At 34.5% G+C, this 12,994-nt stretch overlaps 1 protein-coding gene across 1 annotated transcript; it reads right to left on the reverse strand.

Annotated features, from left to right (window-relative positions):
* Positions 1–7,028: 7,028 nt before the first annotated feature.
* On the reverse strand, positions 7,029–11,929 carry LOC126816316 (serine/threonine-protein kinase PAK 4). Its single transcript, XM_050542736.1, has one exon. The coding sequence runs from the start codon at positions 11,606–11,608 to the stop codon at positions 9,830–9,832; it is 1,779 nt and encodes a 592-aa protein (XP_050398693.1). The 5' UTR covers positions 11,609–11,929; the 3' UTR covers positions 7,029–9,829.
* Positions 11,930–12,994: the final 1,065 nt, after the last annotated feature.

Here is a 12,994-nt window from a genome sequence, read left to right on the forward strand (position 1 = left end):
GCACAGTGTTCATATCCTTGGCAATATTGTTATAAAATGGTTTTTCATCATTTCACTTTCCAAAATCATGGTTGATAGCTTCGCTTTGAGGCTTTTCTTGGTTGTGTTTAAAAAATGGATCAATATCTACAAAAATTGTTTCTCCAAACTATTTCTGTAAATGCCCCCGTTGCTATATCGTTAATATTATGGTGTTGGACATTGTTTGCTCTAGTGTCATGGGTTAAATCTTTTTTGGTCTCATGTATCTCATGACAGTAACTGTGTGATTCTAAATTTCGGTAAGGTTCCTCCTTATACAGTATTTACAAGATTTCAGGGGGTATACATGGGCGATATATTAAAATAGATGAGCAATTGAATTTCAAAATATAATTCTCCCTTATGCTTAGTCCAAAAGCGCAGTCAATTTGAAAATAAAACTAAAAAAACCTTTGACCTACACTGTGTTTACAGGTTCATGGTGATAAGGGCAACATCTGCTATATAGGGGTTTTCCAGATCTATCCAATTCCGTCGAGATGGAAATTAAAACTCAAAAACTGGTGTGTAGGTCATTTACAAGGTTTGGGTGATAGGGCCAATAACCACGCGTAAAATCCAAACACAGCTTCCATACGGTTACTCTTTATGGCAAGCCAAACACGCATAGCAAGTTTTAAAGACATTTTTTTAAATCTGATATCTAGAGTGTTGACAATAAATGAGAACAGGCAAACCTACCGAATCGGGTCCAAAAAAGTAAGTGGCATTAAATTGGACCTACCTCACACAAGGATCACAGGTCAGGTAAACACGAGGCGTGCGAAGAGACGATGACGTCCAGCAACGTCCTTGATACGAAACCCTAGCTTTGAATTAAAGATCATAATTGTTATCTCATGAAGATAAGTAAAGAAAGCAGTTTTGGGCTGAAATTCGTTGCGAAAGCCCTGTCTCTTTGTTCCAGTGTATGTACTGTGTGGGGATTCTGCAAGGACAGCGGAATTACCCTTTATCGAATTCAAGTTTTCTTTTACGTGGGTGCCAACGAGTACACGGGTGGGCAGGTGGGGTGGACTAGGTGCTTTTCTTTCCCAGCACTGACAAGTGAAACCCAGACTGGAACATACCAGGGAATTGTGTCGGCCAACAACGGAATGGGAAAGAACTAAAGATGAATCTAAACATAAAGCAACCTTCAAAACATCAGTTAAAATCAATAATACCCACTTAATTTATTGTGAAGTGCAATGGTTCTTCGAACTATACTGTAATGAACGTACAGAAACACTACAAATGTTGGGGGGGGGGGGCTGTCCCGCCTGGCATCAACAATACGCACTTAATTTATTGTGAAGTCCAATGGTTCTTCATTACACAACAAAATGTTGTTTGTTTTCTCCCTGTCCCGCCAGACACTTGTAATAGAGGTTCGCACCAAGCCCCAATGTAATAATTCGCCATGCAGTGTATGTAACTAAGCTAACAAGTATGTCCCTAAACCAAAACCTCAATGTCTGTTATTTGAAAACGCGTATATATTAAATACAGCTCATGAAAACTTGTCACGACACGGTCAATATCAAACACGCTTCGCTCACTCATTTCACAATACAAATTATAATATTATATTTTAGTAAACTAGCCCGACTGCTAAACGAGGCCTGTAAGTAAGTCCATCAGATCAACACAGACATAATATAATATTCTAATTTTGTTTATATTCATGACTTCTGTTTTATTTTACTGGTTAATTACTCTCCAACCTTTCATTAGGTAGAGTTACAAACTGACAAATTGACAGTTAATGATGATTGGTCTTCCTGGGGGAACGCGCTCTAATGATAAGCCTATGGCGAAAACGAGCTATAGTTAGCCAATTAAATACTAAATATAACTACAGGTAATAGCTTAGTTTAAAGGGTGATATTTATAAATTAGGTTCTTATATAATTTCAGAAACACTAGACTGCACTGTAAGCAACAACGTCAATGTCCACAGTCTACGTCTATCATTAGTTCCCCTGAGTATATTACATGTACATGTACATTAATTAGCTAAAGCCCAGGAGATCACACCTTCCCGGTATCGGCCACGTTTTAGCCAGGTTCTCCCCGGTTTCGAACCGGGTTCATGTTTGCGAAAAAAGCGGTATTTCACGGTTTCACTTCGGTTTATTATTTTTTTACTATAGGGTCTACAGTGTAGCTGCCGGTACTATTACGGCAATTACCAAGGCTTACCTCGGAAGGCCACGGAAATCCCATATACCACAACAGCATTTTAATGTTTGACTACCGGTTTCCCCGGTTTATCCCGGTTCACGATCTACCCCGGTGACTTATGGGCGTCGGGTCGTCCCCAGTCACACCGTGGCGCCACGGTGGGCATAGGCAGTAATGAAACCGTTTAAACTGTTTAAAACTACCGGTGCAACCCGTGGCAAACCATAGCAAAAGAACATTCCGTGGTGTCATCGTAGCTACCTTGAGTTACTATATTATCCCCTGGCAAGACCGTATAGCGAACCGTAGTGACCGGGATGAACTTTGATAAATCGTAGTTGTACCAGGACGTACCGTAGTAAACCGTTTGTAACCTGTCTGGCTAAAACCGTGGCTACACCGTAATATAATGGCACCGTAGTCAAGGTGTGTATTATAGCCTACTGCTTGTCTGCCAAAATGGCGTCGGTTAGTCTTTTAAAAGCGACAATATCCCAGGTTTGAACACGGTTCGCCCCAACAGTTTTAAAACCACCGTAGCGACTCACGGTTCAATCTTGATCACCCCCTTTCACATCCTTGCTTCCACGAATCCCCACTGTTGGCACCGGTTTGCTCACCGTAGGGCAATCGGGGTCAAATAACAGAAAAGTGTGAATAGGGCTTTGTCATCTCGAACCTTATTTTTTTATCTGAACGTATATTATAATATGAAATTATATTATTATAAGCCATGACACACTGTGTGCCACCACTTAAATGGCTATAAGTCTAACGGTTATAAGACCGTTGAGAGAATTAAACGCTCAGTTGCCTATAATCTGTGAAAATGAAATTTGCAGAGTATAATCCAGGAAGGTACTTAGGCTTCGATATTTAATTTATCGACTAAAAATAAATACAAGCTGAATTGGATTTTTTTTCCTCTCAACCAAGTAACGTGACAAACAAGGCTGATTAACATAGATACTCACGCGATGGGATATAGTTTTCTTCCGATTAAATTGTTTAGAAAGCGATTTCAAGGAAACATTTGAATACAAGCTGAATTGGATTTTTTTTCCTCTCAACCAAGTAACGTGACAAACAAGGCTGATTAACATAGATACTCACGCGATGGGATATAGTTTTCTTCCGATTAAATTGTTTAGAAAGCGATTTCAAGGAAACATTTGAGATGAATTAGTTTGAATATGTTTTAATTTAGTCCAAATAAGACATCCTTAACGGGGCATTGATGTGGTGTACATCATTGGTAAAAAAAACGTGATTTGACTAAACACGTCGGATATGTTCAGATTAAACTGTGTGCAACATTTCATACAAATCATACAAGTTGTTTAACTTTAAATTTACTGGTTTTCAAGGGGTTAAATTAAGTACACAGTCAGAAGCCCGGGTTGTTAATAAAGTTAACAGAGTTACCTCCCTTCACCAACTCCTTCACAGTCATTCTTGGTTCTTGACTCTTCCTGAGTGTAGTTATTCTGTGAGGTAAATGATAGGTTGCCAGCCAACGAATCATACACCGTGGGGTTGTCGCATATTTATTCTTTTGTAGGTAATAGGTGCATAAAAAATTTACAATACATTAAAAACCGATGAATAGTAGGCTAACCACGGTTGAACATACACCATGCAAGAGCTAAATCTGCCTATTGCAGGTCTTTCTTTAGGCCTGAAATGTTACATACAAGACCATAATCGACTCTCGATGGCATAGGATACTCGAGATTTTAACTAGATTAAAACGGTTCGCCATTTAAAAATTTAATTTAAAAATGGGAAAGCGAGGCTAAGACACGATTATACCAGTGCCCTGGTTACCAATGTGCATTCCTTGTCAAAACTACTAACAATGATAACTTGGCTGAGAATGAAGTAATTTGAATGAAATTTTCAATATTTTCTTTTTTTATCATCTATATTTGAATTATTATAGCAAAAATGACCAACTTTTTATTAAACTCTTAATTAATGTATCTTTAAGTACCGGTAATTTATAGAAATATGATCGGCTTCTAGATCTCCCTAATGCTAAAATTTATGATAGGCCTACAAGGCTATATACTTTAACCTCTTGAGCGTACACAAGACTTTTAAAGGTGTTCACGGACAATAACTCCGAAGGTAATTCCAGGTTTCTTTATCTCATGCACATAAATTTAAAGGCACTGAAAAGATAAATTACATGTCAGTCGAAAAATAAATTTGGCCTCCGTGTGTCCACAAGACTTGTCAAAGTTCTCATGGATCATAACTCTGGTATTAATTATCAGAAAATGTTGGAAATCTATATATGCTTCTTCATCTTATGAACATAAACATTTCAAGTTAATCGGATAAGTTTGACCTTCAGAGAGTGCAAAAAAATTTTTTAAAGTGATCATGGGCTATAACTCTGGCAGTAATTATCAGAAGTCGTTGAAAATAGACAATGTGCATAAATTACCAGTGTATCAGATGGTAACTTAGCGGTTAGCCTCTAGAGTGTCCACAGATTTTAGCATTGTTCGTCTCATGACCGTAAAAATTTTGTATAAATATGAACATAATCATGTGATAACTTTAGCCTCAACACTATACAATGTATTTGAATATTTTGTTGACACGTGAAAAATTTTGAAATCCCATCACTGCTCTACATAATGGTATCACCTGCTTGTCTTTAGATCCTAGAGCGTCAACGAACATATGGCCTTCAAACCAATAGGTGGGTCGGGGGGATAACATATGCCAACATTTCGGCTGAAATTTGGTGTGTGGTCATTGCTAGCCCCCCTTAACATCCTCTGAAAATTTCAAGTGCCTACGACTACGGGAGCTGGTAGAGGTACGAAAGTGCAATAGCGCCCATATGAAATGGGTATCCGTGCACGGTGTAGGTAAAACATTACTTCGAATTCGGTTGCTTCAGTGGAACTAGTAAATTGGAATAATACGATTTTTCCAAATCAACGGAAGAAACAAACACCTTTTGTACTGAATGCTATATACAGAGATAAACTATAAATCTTCAATTAGCATATGTTTAAGAAGACATCCTAAGCCTGCTCAGATAAAAAGACACAAGAAAAACAAATCCATATCTAATAGCAGATAAACTTAAAGGTCAAGTACTACACCCATCATACACTCTCTATGTTGGTGATAATAGAAGACTGCTGCAGCCTTTGACAAAGTCCTTTTGTAATATGTATTCTCTCAGCGCTAGAACTGTTAACCCGATATAAATGTTTTAAGTTCGGTGGATTCCAGTGACAGAAATGTACATATTGAAAGTCAAAGTTTATGTAATCTAAGGCTTGGAGATCATTCTTATAGTCACATGTTGAAGTTTAAATCGGCCCCAATAACATGATTGTTTCCATGGCATGGACATGATGATGAGTAGGCTAGCTGGTTTACTCTAGTTAGTTTTGTTAATAATATCTATTTGTATTTGTTTAATTAACTTTCAGGAAAAAAACAGACTAACAATGTTCTGAGTAGCTGACATCTGACAGCAACCTTCCTCATAACATCATGACACTCAGGAAGTTTGCAGCTTCATTGCAGCAGTATTTTCATTATCATTATTTATGAATTTTTTATCAATATACTGTACACCAGTTGATCGAAACAACTAGGTATAATATAGTTTTGAATTGAAATCTAAGAATAATATTTTTATTCCAAATCAGCAAATTAAATTTGATTTTGCAGTTTTGATGATAATTCTCCGTCAAGAGCACACAACCATCTTACACACTGACATGAAACAAAAACAGCTAATTTTTAACATATGTTTTTAATGAACGGCTTATTTCAATATATAATAATATAGTGAATATATAAGTATGTTTTGTTGTTATTAAACTAGCAAAAGTGATAAGAAAGTTCAAAATGTAGAAAATATTGATTTGTATTCAATTACTATAATGCATCTGCAAGCTTACAATATAAAAATCAATTTAGCATTTTTTTCAGATTTCAAGTCTTAAGTTTTTATTAATATGCATATTAACCATGATAGCTAAACAAAAAAGGATTATTATATGCATTTAAAAAAGTAAATCATACAAAGATTAGATAAGAAAAAAAAGATAAGGGGATAATAACTTCTCTATATATCTTATGTTTTACAAAAAATCTACAATAAACAAAAGTAATACCAATTACAGAAATATTAAAATAATATTTTAACAAATGGACATCACATCACTATTACACACTTATCTAAACATTATAGTAATATCTGATAGATAAAATATTTAAATTCATATCAAATATTTGTTTAAAAGTCATACATTTACAAATAAAATGAATAGCACAACCAAAAAATAATGATATGATTTTTACAGGAACAAAATAACAGTTAAAACATCATTTTCACAAAAAAGGTCTCTGAATGGCTAGTTGAAGAAAATAAAGTCTTAATACAAAAGGTTAGATTATGAAAACATCCTCATAATATATATACATACAAGTATATTACATAAGTTCCCCCATGTCAAGTCAATTCCAATATTGGTTAACATATTGTTTGGTTATACATGGAAAGTGGAAATGAACATTCCCCAATATAAATATGTTTAAGATAGAACAAAATACTTCAGAGAAAAACTCAGTAAATAAGTCTATCAAAGAAAACAATTAACCTGGTAAAATTCTATTTTGAATAATTTTTAAGTTGTGTCATATCATTTACCAGTAATTGCATTTCTTCAATAACTTATTTGACATCAAAATGAAGTTTGTGAATTATTGCTTGTATATCAGGTTTATTGCCAGTAGTTGCTTAAATGTATCAAATTACATTATAAATACTTCTTCCCATGCTCTAAACAACATGTCAGTTCGTACAACAGTTTGTGAAAATAAGATCCAGTAAAACAGTTTATAGAAATTAATACCAATCCTTCAATTTGAACTAAAGTTTAATAAACATATAAACCTCATACTTTTGTGACATGCAAACATCATCCAGCGTATTATAACTCCTATTTTGTATATTAATGATTTATGTTGGCAGTTTCAAAAGCTGATAAGAATATTAATTTTAATGATGAACATGTCAATTCATGCAATATGTTATGAAAAATTGCACAACTAAGCGTACCTACAAAAGAAATGTTATGTTATCCCAAGAGCAACATGAGAAAATGTTAATAATAATTCATATGAACATATAATTAAATAAAGTCTTTCATCTTCATTTTGAATTACATGTAGTTGCAAACTAAAAGCTGAATCTCTACAGGGAATATTAGTCCAAAAATTGTACAGTTCTGTTCAGTTTTTACAAAGATATGATATTTTGTCAACATTCAACATCCTTTGCAGACCATATAACGGGATATGGTCAAAACATACCAGCACCAGGTATAATCTTTGCTGAAATTGTTTGATTGACCTCTTTTTAATCAAAGCCGGAAATTATGTACTGTTGATATTTTGATTTGTTTCATACTTACATGTTAAATAATCAATTTGAGAACATTTTAGCATGGATTAAGCAATGAGAAATTTGAGGTTTCCTAAAATTGCAATAACAATCAACAGCTTTAAAGAGTAAATACACAGAACTACATGTATACAACTTGGTGGTACCAGATCTACTGTAAATTCAATGGATTTAGAACTTTGCAAAAATATTACCACACCCTTTTTATGGACCCCCTTTTTATACAACATATCAAACAGCTTATCCATGTACTTGATATACTTCCTATTATTCAGTTTGATACTACTTTGATAAACTTAAATAAAATTTGTTGACAAATCCATAAACTGATTATGACTATTTGGTTGTGTAATGATAATTATTTCTACAGTTTCAATTAAACTTATAACTTGCCCCGAAGTTAGAAAGTAATGCATTAACTATGAATCACTGTAATGTACTGACCAACTTTTTTTTATACATGTTGATAATTTAAAACAAATTTATACAATATTGTTAAGCATTGCAAGAAACAAAAGTATATATAAAAGTTCTACACAAGTAAGAATTGTTTTTTCAAAGAGAGAAAATTTTAAGACATAGATCACATGCACACAAAATACAGGGTACAACACAAATTGTAAAGAAAATACATTACAGTAACGGGTATGTACAAAAGCTAATATCTAAACATGAAAATACATTAAAAATCTATTTCTAGAATATACTTTTTACTTCTCTACACCATTATGTCATTAAAGTACAAAAATAAATGGAAACTTTGCAGCACTAATTTAAGCAGGAATGTTTTCTATGAACGCTTCTGAATTTTATTACTGTAAATAGAAAATGTTATATTTTTTGTTTACTTTCTAATATTAAAACCACTATTTAGTAGTAGTTTATTCCTGTTTTTTCAATTTGATGTCTCAGTACTTTGGTATAGTTTTGATACTACATATTACTATTCACTGAATAGGCAAGAGTTGGATATTCGTGCATTAGCTACTATGTACAAACATCTGATCTTAACTCAAGGTGGGTTTTTTTTGGCATCTTAAAACTTGTGCTTATGCCAAAATCTATAGAGTATATGTACGTAAATTTAGATTTCTTTTAATTGCCAAGAATAATATTTCTTAATATTTCTTGATAATTTGTTGGATAGAGTTAGTATAATAAACATTATCTGTTTATTACATACTTGAAGGCATATCCTATCATTAAAACACTAATAAAAGAATTAAGCTATATTTCAGACATAAATCAACCTGCGTAGGTACTTGATGTAACAATTTAACTGGGCTAAAACCTCATCCAAATATAAACTATATTATTAAAGAGGCAATCTTACTTTGGAGTTTGTCACCAATGAAGGAAAAGAAACCAAACATACATGTAAACCTGCTACATGTAGTTACAATGGGCATCATCATATTAGATTGTGTGTAAAATATGAATTTTAATGAACTATGAAACGTTATAGAATGTATTTGAAAGATATAATGCCTGTAAGATAATAATAACAGTGAACGAAGACAAATAAGCATATTGTTATAATGACAGTTAGGCCTAATACGAATAATTTGTTTACATTAATTACAATACATGTATTTACATAAACTTAAAAGTTTTAGAAGTCCATAGATGTTCATGCACATGTTCTGTTCAGTAACACACAAGACACTCCGAAGCATGATTAAATACTATGAAATACTTGCTATATTACTGTTAGTAGGTGTAGACTTAGCTGAACAATGTGTACTTGAATAACCATTGGGATGTGAAAGATAAATGTATGGTCTGCAGTGCAGGCTCATTAGATCACTTACCAAATTATATTTTCAGTGTATTAGAAAATATGTCCCAGAAACAAGTAGGCAAGTACATGGACAGTATACGTACAAGATATTTCTAAAGAATTTCTATAGTGAAATACTAAATATTGGTTAAATAATTATAATCATATAAAATGAAATGAAAAAAATAAAATATACTTTTTTTCTAGTATTAATATTATGAATGATTATATACCAGTTATGTACATATAATGTGTACAGGTTAATGAATATATTTATATGGGTTAAAGGTTACAATAATAATAGAAAATGTTGATATATAATCCTGAACATGTAATGCGTTATGATATATTTAATAATAATAATAAGTACCAGGACAGCATAACTTGTTCTGATATTAACATGGACTATTCCTGTAACTTCTCATCAAAGGAACAAGGCAGCTTGGTGGACCAGCTTCTCGTAAAAATGGATGATTCAGGAGCTCTGGAGCAGATGCTCTCTGGCTAGCATCTCTTACTAACATTTTATCCAAAAAGCCTTGAAGCCTTGGAGAGACTTTGTGTGAACTGCGTATTTTTGGCGGTGGCATATCACGTATCCTTCTCATTGCCTGCAGTGGCGGCTCATTAAAAAATGGTGGCTCACTATCTACCATCTCGACAACCATAATGCCCAATGACCAGATATCAACTTCTGTTCCATAAGGCATCCTTGAAATAACTTCCGGAGCCATCCAGTATGGTGTACCTACCAGAGATTTTCTTTTCCTTAATTCCGGGGTTACCTGGGCACAGAAACCAAAGTCTGATAATTTCACTTTTCCATCATGTGACAATAAAATAGAATCTGATTTAATGTCTCTGTGAATAACACCATGTGAATGAAGATAAGCAAGAGCCTTCAAACAAGCTTTACAAACAGTCGCGATTTGCATTTCATCCATTTTACTGTGTGTTACAATGTCCGTCAAGGCACCCCCTTCCATGAACTCCATAACAACCCACAGTTCATCATTGACCAGAAAACTGTTATACATATCTACAATATTAGGATGATGATAGTCTCTCATAACAACTACTTCATTAAACAAAAGCTCACGTCTCTGTTGTCGGCGTAAATCCATTTTTTTTACAGCGACTTGGTTGCGCCTTTCCTTGTCTGTGGCTATGCAAACTATACCAGTTGAACCTTCTCCAATCTTAATAAACTTTTCAAGGAAACTTCGTGGATCTCCTGGACTAACCACCATTTGCAAGGCAGCTCTGAATTGATCATGGGACAAGCGCCCATCAGTAGGTGCTGGAGATTTTGATAATGACTGCATAGAGTTAGAATGAGATGGTGACCGGGGCTGGGGCTGGGGTGGGCCAGGGCGATCATTGTAAGGATTGTAACCAGGTTTTGGTGGCATATTCTGATATGGTGCCGGCATTTGTCTACCCATCCCTGGATCTTGAGGAGCTGAATGATTGTACATATCTCTGTCGTTTCTGTCCCGATAATGACTATCTCTTTCAAATGAATTATCTCGTTCAGAATATCCAGATTGATCTCTATCATATGAGTTGTTTAATCGAGGCTGATAGTCATTCACCCTTTCAGGTTGTCTGTAACCACCTTGATGCATATTATTGTGATCTTGATGGTTTTGGTGGGGATAATGTTGATCTCCTCTTCCTCCTCCTCCATAGTAATTATCTCTGTCTGGTGGGGGCCTACTGTCAACCCGAGGGTTGTAGCCTGCTGGATGACCATGATTATTACCTTGATTATAGGCATTCTGATGCATAGGATGAGGGACATCTGGATAATGATTATTTCCTTCATAGTAACCATCATTCTCCTGAACAGGTGGATAGTTTGAATTGCCTGTATATTTCTTACGATAGGGAGGTGGGCTACTTTGTTTTAATGAATTTGATCTTGCAACACTTATTCCTATTTGTGAATTACCCCTTACAATTGTTTTTAAGGGTTCTATTTCATAGTCGGTAATAGTGGATGGATCTATGATTGGACGGGGACGCTCCTTTTCAACTCCAATAATACCAGCCCACTGACTCGGTAATCCTACAAAAACACCATGTTCATTATCATATCCTGTATGTACTCGATGCTGAAAATCCTGCGGTTCGGATATTTCTATAGACGGCTTCTTTTTCTTCTTAAACATGGTTGTATTTTAGCTATACACACGTATGTAACTTTAAATTCTTCATATAACTTTTCACACGGTGACGGTAGGAAGATGGCGCCCTCTCACTGTCAATTGTAGGTCACTCTACCTGGCTAAATTACAACTCCATTTCTGCACGTTTTACACCCAACATTGCAATTTTTTGTCCATATCCTCTCACAAAACGTAACAATAATCCTTCATATCATTATAATAGATCAAAATATCACTTGTATTGGGTTGAAATCAGCAAAGAGCGAACTTATTTCTAACTTCATACGGTACAGTTTTCACTGGAATTCGGTTCGTCTACTTTCACGACTCTGGATTGAGCCAGTGGCAGTATCAGGTTACGCCCATCGCCTAGCATAGTTTAGGCATTATTCAATTCATCCGGTTTCTTACAATAAAATCATATGACAAATAATTTATAGATTCGATTTTTAATACCAGGATACTAGTATTGAATATTGATAATTTATTAAAATAAGATTTTAATATGCGCATCATTAAATAATTTATATCGCGAAAATTTAATAGTTCTTAATCGTGGACATTTGTCCATGTTATTACGGATACCATGTTAAAAATATCCAATATTGTCTAGTCAGTAATTATCTCAGTCGGTAAAAAGGGGAATAAACAACTGGAAAAATACTCGGTCACATATTATACACCAGTGGTTATTGCCATCAGTTAGCGGGCAATAAAAATGGGTCAGTAGCGAAGTGGAATATACACAGTAAAATATTCAATTTAATGTACACCCGTTGTGATATCCATGGTATATACACCGGGAAATACTCAATATACACCAGTCGTGATATCCGTTAAAGCGATAATTTCATATTTTTAAGTTATATTTTTAAAATGTATTAAAATAAAGCCTTAAAATAGATGGTATCTATAAACAGTCCTACCTTGTTAAAGAATAATCCTATTAATCCTATAATTCACTACTGCGAGTTGAGAAATTGGCAAAAATATCATTTTCAACTTCAAATTCAAACTTTTGAAGATAGCTATTCCATATGGGGGTGGGGGTGGGTGGGGATAGAAAAAACAAGGGAGGTAATTGTGTTATTATTTCCGTGGCGAATGGTTTTTACGTGTGAGAATGATACCTATGGTCGTCTGATAGTTAGTTGACAACCTATTGAGCAAAAGACATAGAAATAATTATGTTTTGACTTTCTTAGAAAATATGAAATTCTTGCTTTAATAAATAGGAAAGCACTGAGCCGGCATTTTGATTATTCTATAAACATCACCGAACGATGAACAACGTATAATGCTAAGTGCGGGTGACGGGGGAGGGGGGGGGGGGCGGCCACAAACAGTTGCATAATACAAACCTACGGACAGGACACAATATATAGACAC

This window comes from Patella vulgata, chromosome 3, assembly GCF_932274485.2.
Source record: "Patella vulgata chromosome 3, xgPatVulg1.2, whole genome shotgun sequence".
NCBI lineage: Eukaryota > Metazoa > Mollusca > Gastropoda > Patellidae > Patella > Patella vulgata.

What these genes read in the sequence shown, in the direction of transcription:
- LOC126816316 (XM_050542736.1), bottom strand. Translation starts at nt 11,608, where the DNA reads ATGTTTAAGAAGAAAAAGAAGCCGTCTATAGAAATATCCGAACCGCAG.